Source organism: Embiotoca jacksoni, unplaced genomic scaffold (assembly GCF_022577435.1).
Source record: "Embiotoca jacksoni isolate LCO1_2020_lvr unplaced genomic scaffold, fEmbJac1.0.p SCAF_7, whole genome shotgun sequence".
Taxonomy (NCBI): Eukaryota; Metazoa; Chordata; class Actinopteri; family Embiotocidae; genus Embiotoca; species Embiotoca jacksoni.
Window position 1 is genome coordinate 14,933,370 of NW_027185425.1, and position 17,191 is coordinate 14,950,560.

Sequence of the window (17,191 nt, forward strand, 5' to 3'; positions counted from 1 at the left end):
AAAGGGCAAAAGGTTGACAACACATTTCCCTCCGAAGTATTGTGATAATGTTGTTGTTTAGTCCTTTACAAATGATAGATATCTCTCCATATTTCTTCATCTTGTCTGACTGTGAGACCACATAGGACATCCGTCATTATTTTGTGTAAACCTGAACACAATTAGGATTTAGAAACATAAAAAATAAAAAGTGAAGAAATATTTCAGATTTTTTTAATATTTCTTGGTCAGCCATCAAAATAAACAAGATTTGTACCACTGACCGTGTTAACTTGTTTGTAGAAAAAGGTCAAATTTCCCTGAGTTGTATCCCTCCATCGAAGTAGCGTTCGATTAAATCGACTCATCAGGGGCTTGTTCAAGTAAAACAACCTGCAGTCTTGGGTCACCTGTGATGGATATAGATGCACCTCAGGGTTCCAGCAAAACTGCTTTGCTTTGTAAGTAGTGTTGGACTCGGGCTCATGCTAGTACAAAGCCAATATGTGTCAGCCCCCAGTCCTGCGTGTTCTTTAATGAGGCAATAGGAGAAGATGTCAGGCTTCAAGGTATTTATTTAACAGCAACAAAATAATCAGTTTACAGAGCTCTGGGTCCAGACTATGTTTCCCTGACCGCAACAGAGTATGTGTCAGTTCACGAAGTCTGATCTCCTGACTTTCCCTGACCCAGTCTTCTTATAGTCCAGACACCAAAAAGTCATGTGTATTGATGTATCCGTTGTTGATTGGTCGAGGTGGTGGTTGTCTTCCTTCACACCCTGGAGTTCTCGTGACAGCCGTTTGTTCCTGTTTATGCCTCAAAGAACAACAGTATGTGACCCCAAAGGTTGCAGACCTCCTCCTGTGACCTTTTGGTTTGGCCCAGCAGTATCACTCTCATTTACATACACAGCCTTTTGTCTACACCTTAGGATTAGTAGTTGATAATACGACCTATATATAAGTAATATGATATGGCATATATATATGTTGTATTGTTGTAAACATAACCTAGCACAGAATCGCACAATTCCCCCTTTTGGTCTCCCACAGGAGAAACCGTAAGAAAGAAAGAACACAAATTAACGCAAAAGAGACACGAGTGCATACAAACAAATCCTACACAACATTCTCCTCATCATCCTCCTCCCGGTCCATCAAGGCCAGCTCCCCTTCCAGGAGCAAGGGCATCTGGTAGGGAGGAGGGTTGCCCGTCTTCTCCACAGTGGCCACGATAATGTGGCTGCACAATGACCTAATGCAGGGAACACAACAACAGCCACACAATGCAAAAGCGCACAACATCCCTAAAATCGAGAGGAATATCGAGACCACCACAGTATTGACGCAACAATTATTACAGATATTACACTACATGCACATACCCACTGCCAGCGTGGCTCCATTGTAACTAAAACTTTCCAGATGTCGCTGTTCAATATCTTCTCTGTATTGTTAGTAAAAATGTGTACTCACAAACCCTTTTAACCTTCTTATTACAGCTCACATTACATTACCGCTACAGCACTTCACACATTGCATATACAGTGAACCCTCGCTATAACGCGGTTCACCTTTCACGGTCTCGCTGCTTCACGGATTTGCATCGTGCATTGTGTTCTGCATTCTGATTGGCTAAACAGTCTCTCCGCTTCTTCTCTACCTGTTTGTCAATAACGTTGCGGTTTAATATGTACACGTACGTAAAACAGCTTGCCAAATTTAAGTTTGCAAATTCTCTTGCAATTTCAAGTTTCTCTAAAACCCATAATGTCGACAAAACGTTCTGCACCAACAAAGGCACTTGCGGTCGGGCCCAAAAGGCAGAGGAAGATGCTAACTATCGCAGAAAAAGTTAAACTTCTGGACATGTTAAATGAAGGTAGAAGCTATGCGGCTGTAGGTCGCCATTACGGAATTAATGAATCTTCCGTTCGTTCCATAAAGAAGGAGGAAAATAACATAAGGAAGACAGCAGCAATAAGTTTAATAAGGATGCAAAAAGGGTTGCAACTGTCCGCAACAAGACCATGGTAAGGATGGAGTCTGCATTAGCTTTGTGGATTAATGACTGCAGAAAAAAAAACATTACGCTGGATACGAACGTTATCTGCACAAAAGCTAGAACACTGTATCAAACCTTTGCTGACAGCGACAGTGACAGGGAAGAGGAGGAGGATGCAGATACCGGGCCATCATCAAGTGCTGTTCACGCAGTACCAAGCACATTTAATGCTAGCAAGGGCTGGTTTGAAAAATTTAAGAAACGCTTTGGACTTAAAAATGTTTCTCTGCACGGAGAGATCGCCTCTGCGAATACCGCTGGAGCAGAAGCGTTCGTGAACAATAAATTTAAAGCGATCATTGAGGAAGGGGGATATAAGCCTGAACAAGTTTTTAATATGGATGAGACTGGCTTATTTTGGAAACGAATGCCCTCCCGCACCTTCATCATGCAGGAAGAAGCCAAAGCCCCAGGATTTAAAGCCCAAAAAGATCGTTTGACTCTTGTTATGTGAGGAAATGCTGCAGGTTTTATGATTAAACCAGGGCTTATTTATAGGTCTAAAAATCCCAGAGCACTGAAAAACAAAAATAAGGATGATTTGCCCGTTTACTGGATGCACAACGCAAAGGCTTGGATGACAAAAGCGCTCGATCTGGATTGGTTCAAACACTGTTTCATCCCGGAGGTCAAGTGTTATTTGAGAGAAAAAGGACTAGACTTTAAAGTGCTTCGGCTCGTTGACAACGCCGGAGGTCACGCTGATGATTTGGCGTATGATGGTGTGCAAATCGAATTTCTGCCGCCAAACACTACATCCCTGATTCAACCCATGGATCAAGGCATCATCCATGCTTTCAAGGCTCTCTATACGCGCAACACCCTGCAACATCTTGTTGAGGCTATGGACTCGGATCAAGATTTCTCACTAACGGACTACTGGCATGGATACACCATCGCATCATGTCTCCAAAATATTCAGAGGGCCATTCAGGAGATGAAAACTGAAACTTTGAATGCCTGCTGGAAAAAACTGTGGCCAGAGGCAGTGCAAAACCCAAGCGGAGGCTCGCTTGACGAGATCCATCACTCTGCCGTAGATACAGCTGTGAATCTCGCTAAACAGCTCGGAGGAGACGGCTTTAATGACATGACTCCGGATGACATTAATGCCCTGATTGATGCAGACGCACATCCGCTGACCGATGCAGACCTGGCAGAAATGACAAAGCCACCAAGCGACGATGAAAGAGAAGAGGAAGAAGAGGACACAAGTGTGGATAAAGATGAGGAGGATGGACTAACACTTGGTCGCTTAGCAACAATGCTGAGAATGGCCACTGAACTTCAGCGAGCAGCTCAAGAATGGGACCCTTTGATGAGCCGTTCATTACAGTTCTCAAACATAATCGATGGTGGCATGTCGGTTTATAAGAATCTTTTTGCCCAGAAGAAAAAAGAGCGACAACAACTACCGATAACTATGTTAAAAAAAACTCAAAGCTGCTGTATTAAAGATGATTCTGGATGGATTACCAAAACAAATCAGGAGGATGACGAGGAGACACGGAGCCAGTTTGGGTCTGAACTGATGTCTGCTGCTGCTGGCAGGAAGGTGGACAGTGTCCTCAGCAAAAGATGCATCTGGCATCTCTGAAGTGGTGCAGCGATGACGTCTCCTCCTCTTAAAGATCCTGATGTTGAAGAACAAGACATTTTGTTGACCACATGTTCACCATGTACATGCAGCCAGAGTTGGAAGAAGCACATTACAAATATAATCTGTAGTAACCTGTAGTAGCTCTTGGACGCTGGATACTCTATTTCCTTGTCGCCCAGGCGCTCCAGACCAGAAGCCACCAGATGCAGCTCCTCTCCATCGAAGGCGTACAGCTTTTTGTCTTCACAGGTCATCAGAACAAGCTGCTCACACGAGCACGAGGTGCCCTCCACCACGCCGACCACCTGCATCCGTACTTTCTCAGGAAGGTAGAATTTCCCCCACCCGTTCACCTCGTCATCTTTCCCTCTGTAAATGGTGTCCTCCAGCGCCGCTATCCTCAGTACGGCACCAGCCGGTTTCTTTAAGGTGAAACTCCTGCGCTTATTATCGGATACAAATCGTGACACCCACCCGTGGTATTCTGCACCTGCAGCACAGTCAGACAGGATGCAGAAATAGGGATGAATACGAGGGGGGATCAATAAGTTCAGAGACTGCTGCTATTGCTCACAAACGGAGCGCAGCACCGTGACAGGCTCGCAGTCCGAGGAAGGTTTAACCCCAATAAGTGGAAAAAAATTTGTTGCGCGATTAAAAATCGATTCCAGAGTTACACATGCTTTTGTAAGCAGTGGTTCAGGTGCGTTAGCGATGTTTTACCCTTGAGCAGAGAGCGCACGTCAAAGTCTGTGACAAATTATTGTGGAAGTACACAGCATGAGTGGCAGAGAGCAAAAACATTTTTATCGTGCGCACGAGATACTAAATCGGACGTTTTAATGAATTCCTGCGCACGAGATAAATGTTTTATAGAAACAGCAAAACAGTCTCTCCTCGAAGCATGAAGTGTACCGCACCTGCTTCAAGTGTCAGCTGAACAACTAAAAAGTCGATAACCTCCTCAAAGTTAGCATATTGCCAAAGATATAATCCACAAGCTCTCAATATCATCGTTAATGCCTTTTACTAACAATAATACTTTGCATCCCTAGTTGTTGTCCTTGTTGTTGTTAGCCTAGCCACCACAGCCAGGCTGACTAATGGATGACATATTTAGAGTCACCAAAAAGGCGAGTAGCTGCTTGTTTTATTATTTCTGGCAGGTTGAATTTATTAGTGAAGACGATCCACCTTAGATTTATAAAACTCCACATGTGCACACGCATATAAACTTATCCCATGAGCACAAATTAATTCAAACGTGCGCAGGACTTAGTATATTGTGCACACGTTTGAAATTGTGTTTCTCTCTATGGTCACTCCCGTACTAAGTGTAGCAGGGAGCCAAATCCGTGGAGTGGAAGTGGAGGGGAGCGACAATTGTGCTGTTGTGGTTGAGAAACTTATGTGCTTTCAATGCTCTGTGAGCGGACCCATTGTGCTGGACAACCAAAGTGTTATTACGCCACAATTCAGGCTGTTTGCACTGAACGTTTTTCCTCAGAACATCACAGTACAACTGTTGACAGTCCGACCCCGAGGGACAAATTCACCGTGCGCAGCCCTGTGAGCGTCAAACAAAATCCCCGGATCTGATGCGTCTTTTTATGTTGTGGACGGTCACGTTCCGCTCAGAAAGGCGAATTTCACTCAAAACACCTCTCCAGGTTCATTGCTGAGGCCTCCTGAAGGATTGTAACGGTCTCTGTCACCGGTTTCCAGAGCTTGACAAAAAATTGTATGTGCGTCCTCTGGTCATGTCCATGTGCTGGTCATGTCCACGGAGAAATCTCGGACGCGTCGGACCAGCGCTCACAGAAAACGTGTGTAATTCAGGAACTGATGATGATCAGGTGACAAAATTTGTATCACTTACTTATTTGGGTTATAGGGTCCCATGCAAGAGCAGCAGTCTCTGAACACACATACATCTTTGTATGGAGAAACATATGAAAGAAAACAAGTTAATCATAGGGGTAAGTTGTGTGGTTTACCTTCTGCCCTGTTGCACTGCTGCAAATCCGGCATAACAAGATCAGCCCGACTAGAAGATAGAAAATAAAGGAGGTTATAAAAGGACTGGACTTCATTCGACTGGAATCAGATTAGAAATACATAGTGGTGTCGATCAGTGGAAGCATTTTTGTTTTCTATCACTGGATGCAATGCAGTGGGCATTTCTCCACATTTTTTATAGCCAGTATGATAGATAGTCACTTTATTAATCCCACAAGGGGAAGAAAAATTCACTACAGCAGCATTATAGGTACAGGAAAGCAATAAAACGACGGTAAAATATTAAATATAAAAATGCACAGTATATACAATAAAACAGAATAAAATAAAATAGAATAATTCATTTAAAACTAACTAAACAATAGTGCAAATATTTAAACAAACAAGAAAACAGACAACCAACGGTGTTATTGTTGTGTGATGGATTTTGCCGGAGGTGAGTTATTGTACAGTCTTATTGCAGTGGGCAGGAATGATGTCCTGTATCTGTCCTTGTGACAACAGAGCTGGAGGAGTCTTTTGGAGAAAGTGCTCCTCTGTCCCTGCAGCAGGTGGTGGAGAGGGTGGTCAGGATTATCCAATATGGATAATAGTTTCCTCAGCGTCCTCCTCTCCACCACCTTTTCCCGACTGTCCAGTTTGTAGCCGATGATGGAGCCGGCCTTCTTAACCAGTTTGTTAAGTCTGTTGGTGTCTCCGGCTCCAATGTTGCTCCACCAGCAGACTACTAGAAGTACAGTTCACTGGCCACAACAGATGGTAGAACATCTCCAACATCTCGCTGCACACATTGAAGGATCGAAGTTTCCTCAAGAAAAAGAGTCGACTCATCCGCTTCTTGTAGACAGCGTTGATGTTGGTCTTCCAGTTCAGTCTGTTGTCGATGGAGACACCGAGGTACCTGTACTCCTCCACCATGTCCACCCAGGCCAAGACCCGTGACGGACCGCAACGAAGGAGACCCTGATTGTGGTATACGACATTTATGTTTGGGTGGTAGTATTACCCAAGATTCCGAGTCAACTTTCTAAACCAGGGATGGGCAATTATTTTTTCCATGGGGCCACATGAGAAACAGAAAATATTGTGGAGGGCCAGGCCAAAAGGCTGAACTCAATTCTGCATAATATTAATTATATTTCTTTATAAAAGCAGTATATAGCATTGTTTTGACAAGCCGGTAAGACTGGTAAGAGTACTGCATGTTATGATTAAGCAATGAAAAAGCGAGGTTGCCTTACAAAAAATGTCATTTATTCAATAAAACACCAAAACAAACAAAATGTGAATGTTTTTACCATTTGTGACTCATTATATTAGTGATCATTTTCAGGCACATTCGCCCCAAAACACATTTTGAGTTCCATATACTGTTGGAAAGAGGTTCTTAGCTTTCTAAAGACACCACAATATTGTCTTTGTACTCCAAATAGTAAGATACATCATATTATAACGATTGTCACTGAACTGTGATTTTGAGAAAAAGGTCTCCAAAGAAAGTGTCCCAGTTCACTGCTAATTGGTGCCTTTACATGCCAGCATTTCTAGTCTAACCACCTCATTTGATTTTTTTTTTCAGTTCTTTTTTCTTGTTCAGTGAGAGAAATCTAGTCTCTGTTGGGCTTTCACAAGTGCATCAAAGTCAGGTTGAATGTCTGAGGTGGAGATGCGAAGCACAACTGCCAGATGATCATCAGTGAGAGAGGATCTATACCTGGATTTTGTAAACTTCATCACTGAGAATGTTTGTTCACATATGTAGGTAGAGCCGAAGAGAACCAACATCTTCTGAGCATGTCTCCTTATGTTTGGAAAGTTCTCCTCCTTGAGAGAAGAGTAAAAATCCAGCAGTGATCCTGACTTAAAGTGCTCTGCCAGTACCGCATCAGACTGCAGGTCAATGAGTTGCAGCTGAACATCACTGGGTGCATTACTACCCACACTGCAGGTAAAGGGAGAGGAAATCATGTGCATTTCATCCTCGATCATTCTGAGATCTTCAAATCGCCTTGAAAACTCACCATACGGTGCTCCTAGCTTGGATGAGTACCTGCGGAGGTGATCAGCTGATGGTGTGACTTCTTTCAGGGTTTGCATGTGAGTGAGATTGTTGCTGTCCAGTTGGCTTGAAAGAAACTGCAACTTTCTCATGAAAGCCTTCACCAGGCTGTGCATTTCATGAACAAAAAGGCCCTTGCCTTGCAGTTTGGTGTTCAGTTCATTCATCAGTGCAGTCACATCAACAGCAAATGCAAAATCGGCCATCCAGTCCTCATCTGAGAGCTCTGGGATGTCCTTGCCTTTCTTCTTGCAGAACTCTCGAATCTCTGCTTTCAGCTCCCGTAATCTTTTTAGCATGTTGCCCAGGCTGAGCCATCTGACAGCTGTGTGGGAGCCAATGTCACTATGTTCAGTCTCATGCTCCTCCAAAAGTGAAACAAACTGTCTGTGATTCGATGCTCGTGCCCTGATGAAGTTAACTATTTTAGTTACAACATCAATAACATGGTTCGTTTTTAGCACTGGCTTGGACAACACATGCTGATGTATAACACAATGCAAAAATACCAATTTCTGATCTGGGTCGATTTCAGTCGCTTTATCTCGCGTACGTTTCAAAAGTCCGACATTTTTACCGGTCAGACTTGGACAGCCGTCCGTTGTGACACCTACCAGTCTGTCCCATTTCAGACCCAGCGTGTCCATGCATGCAACTACCTCCGTGAAAAGACTGCTCCCTGTTGTTGTCCCTTTCATTGACCGCAGTGCTGCCAGCTCCTCCGTTAACCTTGAAGTCCTTTATCCCACGGACCAATACGAGTAACTGGGCTGTGTCACGGACATCGCAGCTCTCGTCCAAAGCCAAGGAGAAAAAGTCAAAACGTACCACTTCACGTTGCAGCTGAAGCTCCAGATTCGCCGCCATGTCCTCGATCCTTCTTGTCCTCGGTCCTTCTTGTCCTCGATCCTTCTTGTCACGGTTCGCCTGGATAGCGGGACTTGCTCAAATGCTTCTTTTTTTTCAGGGCATATCAGTGCTGCAGAGTCCACCAAGCACTCTTTGACAAACTCCCCCTCTGAGAATGGCTTACTGTTTTTAGTGATTTTGTGGGATATCACAAAGCTGGTCTTGGTTGGTCATCCCTGGCTGTGTGAAGCTTGGTAAAAAAAAGCCTTGCTGCTTTTGTAGCTGAGCCAGCAAAGCTTCCGATGCCGCTGTCTTTTCAGCGTCAGTCAAGTTTTTGTATTTCTCCGCGTGCTTCGTCTCGTAATGCCGACTCAGATTGTAATCCTTAAACACGGCGATCTGCTCTCCGCAAACTAAACACACGGTTTTACCTCCGACTTCAGTAAATCAATAATTAACAGTCCATTTTTTGTTGGAAACCCTGCAGGCGTCTACCTTTCTTTTTTTAGCATGAGTGGACATTTTTGAGGGCTAAAGTCGTCTCGTGAGTTGTGACTGCTCGTACACTTGATTCAATCATGCGCACGTATTTGATTTACGTTTTGTGTCATTACGTGAATAAAACACTTCAAAATAAAAGCGCTGCAGCTTTAGTGCACGCAAGAGGTAAAATTAGAAAATATGTTTATTTTCTAATTTCCAATCAACCTCACACGGGCCAGTCAGAATCAACCAAAGGGCCACATGTGGCCCGCGGGCCACACGATGCCCAGGTCTGCTCTGGAGGTTTTCCGGGCACGCCTAACTGGCAGGAGACCCCGGGGAAGACCCAGGACACGCTGGAGGGATTATATCTCCCGGCTGGCCTGGGAACGCCTCGGGATCCCCCAGCGTGAACTGGAAAATGTTGCGGGGGAGAGGGAAGTCTGGGTCAGCTTGCTTGGCCTGCTGCCACTGCGACCCGACCCCGGATAAGCGGAAGATGATGGATGGATGGATGGATGGATGGGTATAAATCCAGTACACTCCCCATCTTCATCAGGATACTCTTGGTGAATGCAGAGCACAACACAAGACGGAATGACAACCCGATGGCGCTTTCGCAAATATCCCAGCACCACAACGCAAAACATCTGTAGGCGGGGTAGCGAGCACGCCTGGAATGACAAAATAACAGAAACATGTCATCATTTTTGAGTTATCCAGGTTTGCCTTAGGAAGGGGCAGGTGTCTTACATTAATAGATAACCGTCATATTTGTAGAAGACATCGACCTAAAAAAAAGCCTCAGTCTTGATTTTGCTCTTTATTTTGGTAATTGTGTGTCATGTTGAGTTATTTCTCTGCCTCGGTGAGATTATTGTAAATCCTTGCTGTCAGGATGTCCCAATTACTCTTTGCAGTTCTCCTCACTCATGTAGTGGTATGCTTGTGTTTTTCAGGTATCATGGAGCTGCATGTCTCTGCTCTGAGATTACTGCACCTACCAACAGGTTGTCTTGGATCGCCATGCAGTTCTTTTCTGTTTGAATCTTTCCTCCCCCTAACTGTGAAGGCAGATGTCTATTGAATATTGAATAAAAGCCTATGCACACCCTCAGTTATTGGCCTCTACTTATCAGCTCTTATACCTGTTTTATCATATTTGCTGGTGGTTCTTTTACAACACCTTAGTACTGTTTAGTGCTTTTTCAAACATCATTTTAATTGACCAAGTGAAGGAATCTTATCATATTTCAGAGTGCCTGTCTGCATTGTGTAATATAAAAGCAACACATGAATGCAAGCTGTTTATTAATAGTGCAGAGCTTCTTTGTCATTAGTCGAATATCATGACTTTGTTTGCCTTTATATCAAAAGCAAGTTATAGTGGTTTTGGTGTGTTAATCCATAAACTAGTGTAATGAAGTGAGTCCTCTAATACTTTATTTTTTACACAGACTATTGTATGTGTGGTGATTAGTCAGCAACACCAATATGATTGTGTTAACAGTGCGACTTGGTTTTGAGTCATAAACCTTCCCAATTTCCGTAGTGTTTCATCAACAAAATTTTTTGACATGTTCAAAATCAATAAAAAAAAAATGGCTTTATTAACAAACTTACGCAGCCCTTTCCTTCATCTCACTCAAAATTGTGTTGTCTCAGTGGAGGGATCTCGTACTCTACTGGTTGTAAATGATCATTGTGGGATATGTGTTTTTTTCACGTACAACATGAATTTCTTTGCAGCAGATATTCTCTTCCTCTGCGGCCGTCGTCCTGCATTCCCCACCGGCCCACCTGTAAATGTACAGTTTCATTAACGGTGTGACTAAAGATACTGTTAACTATTTAATTTATCAATTCTTTATCATGAACAACTAGTCAGTAAAGGTACGTAGTTGGTTGACAGCATTGTGTTACTCAGCTGGAATGATGCAAAGAGAAAGCAATTAACGCATAAAACACTCAGAAGACTGAGGTGGTGTTGAATGGAACTAACAATACAGCACATGTTCAATTTGATCGTAGTCTAAGTAATAATTATAATAGCGGGTGCTTTCACCTATAAACATGGTAATAAAACACAGAAGTAAAAAGAGAGTACAGGATTCACTTATTTAAAAATCTACAAAACAGGGTTGGATAACAATGATATATATTGAAGTGTGGAACATGAGCACAAACTTAATCTCTGACCAAGCAGACAATTAAAACTATATGGAATAATGTTAAAATACAGTCTGTTTATTGATATCCTAACTTGATTCAGCTAGTTTATGCTAGTCACTACTGTTGTTGCTAACTTGAATAAATGACAGAAAAAAATGACCATTCTGTTGCAGACTGAGAAGAACCACGTTGGTTTCCAGGTTGGTTCTGATCAAAACTTGATTCAAGTTCTAACGGCTCAAACATATCAGGCTGAACGACTCCTATTTCATTGTTTGAAGTACTGTCCATTGTCCAGGTCATAGGTACTTGAGAGAGGCGGCAATTTTCTGTGAGTGGGCGGAGTTTCAGGGCCTCCAGGTGGCACGCCCCCATACCAAGCCACCCCCCCAACCCCCTAGGCCACGCCCCCACAGTCTCAGAGCAGAGGAGACGACTCATTTTCTCACGATTTCAAAGCCTAATGTAAATACTTGTCTGTTGTTTTTATTCGTTCAAATTTGGATGGGTGTCATTGCACACATTCTTCTGTGGTGTGATGAACTTAAACCTCATTTTCATTTCTACTTCACGCGCTCTTTAATTTAATGCTGTTGTGCTCAAATCAAAGCAGGATGTAAACATTCTGTTTCCATGTCAACACTTTGTTTCTTTGTGACACGTGAATAGAATGTGACACAACAGTTGATCTTTGTGTAACTTTGGTCATTTCACGTTGTGAAGAGCTCTCTTCATTCACATTTGATATTTTGTGCATTTAGATCTACAATTTATACAAATCTGCTTTTCTCTGAGTTCCTCATCTGGGTAAGAAGAACAAGGTAAGTTGTCAGTTATTTTCCCTCCTCATACACATATCATCGGATCATCGGTTTCAGACAGTGACTTTCTTCATGACCTGTCACATACAATTATGATGTTTTTTACTCTTTTTACACGTAAAATAACTATTTTATGTAGTTGTAATTGTTCTACTTTACTTGGTGATTGTACCAATGAAGAACAGCTTTAATCAAATAACCAGAGTAAGAAATACGTTGGTGAAGAAAGGAACAGAGTCTGGTTGAGATTTGAACTTTACTTTTTAAAACATCTTCTAAAATAGTTTGAAATGATTTTCTTAAACTAGTAGATATAACAGTTAAATAACTTCTCTCTTCTTAGAACTTTCCTGTTGTGAAATGATTTTGCGTAGTTGTTGTGAGTCCTAATTCAAATGTAGTGAATTTACGTCACTACAAATGTATCTTTATTTTCTTTTTCAAATAAAATTCAAATCACTTGATGACAGAACTGTATTTGTTGTAAGAAATTCAATCAGTTCAGACCTGAGTGTTGGTCCTGCTGAACTAAATGTAACATTTTGGTTTTGAAAATATAAATATGAAAAGTATTTTTGATGGTTGAATACACTTTTAGGGTAACACTTTCAGTACAAGTCTTTGAATGATCAGCAGTGGTCACTGACTCCCCCTCTTTCTGTCTCCATCAGTTTTCAGTCATGAGACGAGATAGTGACCGTCTACATTCAATGGGGTACTATAGCGACCAAGGAGTACCTTTGATTTCCTACAAGGAGAATCTGTCCAGGTAGGCAGGAGAGTGTGTGTTTGTACTGCATGCAAGCAAACCATTTGTCTTGTATAGCACATGTCATACACAGGAGAAATTCAATGAAATCAACAAAATGTTTTGTTCTTCAACATTAGGATCTTTAAGAAGAGGAGACGTCAGCGCTGCACCACTTCAGAGATGTCAGATGTATCTTTTGCTGAGGACACTGTCCACCTTCCTGCCAGCAGCAGCAGACATCAGTTCAGACCCAAACTGGCTCCGTGTCTCCTCGTCATCCTCCTGATTTGTTTTGGTAATTCATCCAGAATCATCTTTAATACAGCAGCTTTGATGACTTGTCACAGATTGTCACAGGAATGAGTTCAGTGGTGTTTTTCTAACACATGTTCCTCCTATATGTTTACATCGGTGTATTCAGGAGGACTTGTGTACCTAACCAGTGTTTACATGGAGATGCTGCAGACCAAGCTGACACAGCTGCAGGAGGAGATTCACTGTCTGACAAACAGATTTTTCCCGTTGGCAGATTCGTTGCCAAATTTTGCTCTGGAATCACTGGGTAATTCATCTTCATCATCATCTTCATTTGTGGCCTTTGATGGTGATCTTGTTTGGAGAATTTGAACCGTTTGTGTCTGTTCGGTGTGTTTGTGTGCAGGTGCCAGTATCCATCGTCAGGGTACCTCAGACACTTATGAAGCCAACATAGTATTGTACTCATTGTGGGGTATACCTATATTATATAGATATATCCCCCCTGAGACTGTCATCAGGACACCCTCCTCACCTCTGACTCCTGGTCAATGTTGGCCCTTTGCTGGTGGACAGGGACACATGTTAATCTTGCTGTCCCAACCATTGACTATCAGTCATGTGACGCTGGGTCATATTTCACACCTGCAGTCAACCGATGACTTCCTTTCCAGCGCTCCGAGAACGTTTACTGTCTACGTAAGTCACATATTTTCCATTAACCTCCCCGGAGCTGTCCTGTAGCTGCCGCTCACTTTCACTTGTACACATGAAGTGAACCACAAGGTGCTCAATGTCTGTCTCTCTTTCTGTCTCTTTCAGGGACTGAGGACAGAAGACGAAGAGCAGATCCGACTCGGGACGTTCGTCTATAATCGGGCTGGGGAGTCATTACAGACCTTTAAACTTCCTGTGAGTATTACGCAAGCAGCCGGCTTCACAAACACATTTTAATCCAGCCGAGCAGATGAACACAGTCGTTCTCTGGATTTGGTGGAGAAGGAATGATATTGGTGGTCATGTATGATATCGTAGCTTTGAGCAAAGATAAATCTGGCAAAGAAGTATGTAGGCAGAAGTCATCCTAGTTTAGATGTAGAGCAGGTAGAGCAGGGTGGTGGGTGTAGGTTTTGAGGGGAGGGGACACCAGAATTGCCGTTCAGCCTTACTGAGGTGTCGTAGGCCTTTCTGGTTCAAACTCACACTTATGAATTTAATGCTCAGATGGAAGTCTAGTGAAAGTGTTGTGGGCCTATCTGACAGCATGAAACCAAATATCCAATATAAAACTTTACAGGAAGAAAGAATGCAGCCCACCAGCACACCTCTACTCTCCACTTTATCTGATTCTTTTAAATGTTTTTGCCTCCAATTCCTTCACACCTTTTGTACTTTCTCTCATCAGGATCTTAAAAAAGATGTCTTCAGATATGTGAAGTTGCAAATTGATGACAACTGGGGCCACGAAACCTACACCTGTTTGTACAACTTCAGGGTCCACGGCAAGACACCAATGGCAGAACTTGAAATCACAACATGAGCCTCTGCCAGGAAATGATGCCAACCAGGAGTCCCTTTAAACGCATTTATATCACATTATTATTATTATTATTATTATTATTATTATTATTATTATTATTATTATTATTATTATTATTATTATTCTATTAGTCCACCATTACATGTTATTAACTTCAGGCCATTCTCTCTTTTAGCTTTGTGCTTTTTCTGCAGCCTCTGCCAGGAAATGATGCCGACCAGGAGTCCCTCTAAACACATTTATATCACATTATTATTATTATTATATTAGTCCACCATTGCATGTTATTAACTTCAGGCCATTCTCTCTTTTAGCTTTGTGCTTTTTCTGCAACCTCTGCCAGGAAATGAGGCCGACCAGGAGTCCCTCTAAACACATTAATAGCAAATTATTATTATTATTATTATTATTATTATTATATATAGACATATAAAAAGTTGTATAATTATACTATTTATACTAGGGCACAGTGGTGCAGTGGTTAGCACTGTGGCCTCACAGCAAGAAGGTTCTGGGTTCAAATCTCAGCCTAGGGCCTTTCTTTTTGTGTGGAGTTTGCATGTTCTCCACGTGTCTGCATGGGTTCTCTCTGGGTGCTCCAGCTTCCTCCCACCATCCAAAGACATGCATATCAGGTTAATTGGTGATTCTACAAAGTGCCCTTAGGCGTGAATGACAGCATGAATGTTTTTTGTCTCTGTCTGTATGTAAGTGTTGGCCCTGTGATAGACTGGCAGCCTGTCCAGGGTGAACCCTGCCTTCGCCCTAAGTAAGCTGGGATGGGCTCCAGGCCCCCCGTGACCCTGTTCAGGACAAAGTGGGTTTAGATAATGGATGGATGGATATTTATATTAGTTCACCATCACATGTTATTTATTTTAGGCTTTCTCTTTTAGCTTTGTGCTTTTTCTGCAGCCTCTGCCAGGAAATGAGGCTGACCAGGAGTCCCTTTAAACACATTTATATCACATTATTATTATTATTATTATTATTATTATTATTATTATATTAGTCCACCATTGCATGTTATTAACTTCAGGCCATTCTCTCTTTTAGCTTTGTGCTTTTTCTGCAGCCTCTGCCAGGAAAAGAAGCCGACCAGGAGTCCCTCTAAACACATTAATAGCAAATTATTATTATTATTGTTGTTATATATAAAAAGTTGTATAATTATACTATTTATACTAGGGCACAGTGGTGCAGTGGTTAGCACTGTGGCCTCACAGCAAGAAGGTTCTGGGTTCAAATCTCAGCCTAGGGCCTTTCTTTTTGTGTGGAGTTTGCATGTTCTCCACGTGTCTGCATGGGTTCTCTCTGGGTGCTCCAGCTTCCTCCCACCATCCAAAGACATGCATATCAGGTTAATTGGTGATTCTACAAAGTGCCCTTAGGCGTGAATGACAGCATGAATGTTTTTTGTCTCTGTATGTATGTAAGTGTTGGCCCTGTGATAGACTGGCAGCCTGTCCAGGGTGAACCCTGCCTTCGCCCGAAGTAAGCTGGGATGGGCTCCAGGCCCCCCGTGACCCTGTTATGATAATGGATGGATGGATATTTATATTAGTTCACCATCACATGTTATTCATTTTAGGCTTTCTCTTTTAGTTTTGTGCTTTTCAGAAATTTACCCAAAGTTCATTGTTTGTTGTGTTGTATGTTGTATGTGTTGTATGTATTGTATGTTGTAAGCTGTTCGTCAACCCAACCGGTCGAGGCAGATGGCCGTTCACCTCTGAGCCTGGTTCTGTCGGAGGGTTCTTCCTGTAAACAGGGAGTTTTACCTCCCCACTGTTGCTCATGTGGGAATTGTTGGGTTCCTCTGTGTAATGTTGTGAGGCCCTTACTATGTTAAGCCAAGTTGAGAACAAAAATCTGATAACCCGAACTCAAACCCCATTTTTAGTAGTGACAAAATAGCAAAAACATTAACATAATTGCCGTGACCTCATTTTTCTTGAAAAACTGTCCCTATGAAAATAAAATTGAATTCAAAATTGGACAACCTTGACTCTGAAATGAATGTGTGTTGAAATAAATCTGTTCACATAAAATCTCTTGAAATGGAAATGCAGAAATGGGTAAAACCATTAATGTATAGAGGTGGATTCGGTCCTGGCACTCAGCCCTGTTGCTAATTAATCCTGGTGGTGAGTGTTACAAGGAAAAAAATTCCCTGCAGCTCAAGAAGCATTTCTCCCATTGGCCACCAGTATAACAGATATGTGGAGAATCTTTGGACAAGACTTAGTCACTGTTATAGTAAAATGACCTCATGCTAGAAAAACAATACACAATGCATTTTCCTATGCAATACTATATATGATTTAAGATTACATTTGACAAAGTCAAAAGGTGTAAATACAGTGACACTTTTAGTACTTCTAGTGGTGAATGAAATAACACAAGATTTTAAAGTGATTTAACCCACCGTGTACTTAATGAATCACAAAGACACCAAAACAACAGTACGTGCTACAGATTCAGCTTCACAGTCAAAAATGACCCAGGGCGACATCTTCTTCCTCCGAAAGCAACACTATTACAAAGCATCTAGGTACCAATCCTCTGAGGTTAAGGGAACAGTTGGTCACTCTTT

General features: G+C 42.3%; 1 protein-coding gene across 1 annotated transcript; it reads right to left on the bottom strand.

Moving 5' to 3' along the window:
• Positions 1 to 7,258: 7,258 nt before the first annotated feature.
• LOC138214740 (general transcription factor II-I repeat domain-containing protein 2B-like) lies at positions 7,259 to 8,371 on the bottom strand. The gene is made up of 2 exons (XM_069176523.1): positions 7,687 to 8,371; positions 7,259 to 7,344 (listed from the first exon to the last, which is right to left on the bottom strand). Exons 1-2 carry the CDS (start codon positions 8,369 to 8,371, stop codon positions 7,259 to 7,261), a joined length of 771 nt encoding a protein of 256 aa, XP_069032624.1.
• Between the last annotated feature and the right edge of the window lie 8,820 nt (positions 8,372 to 17,191).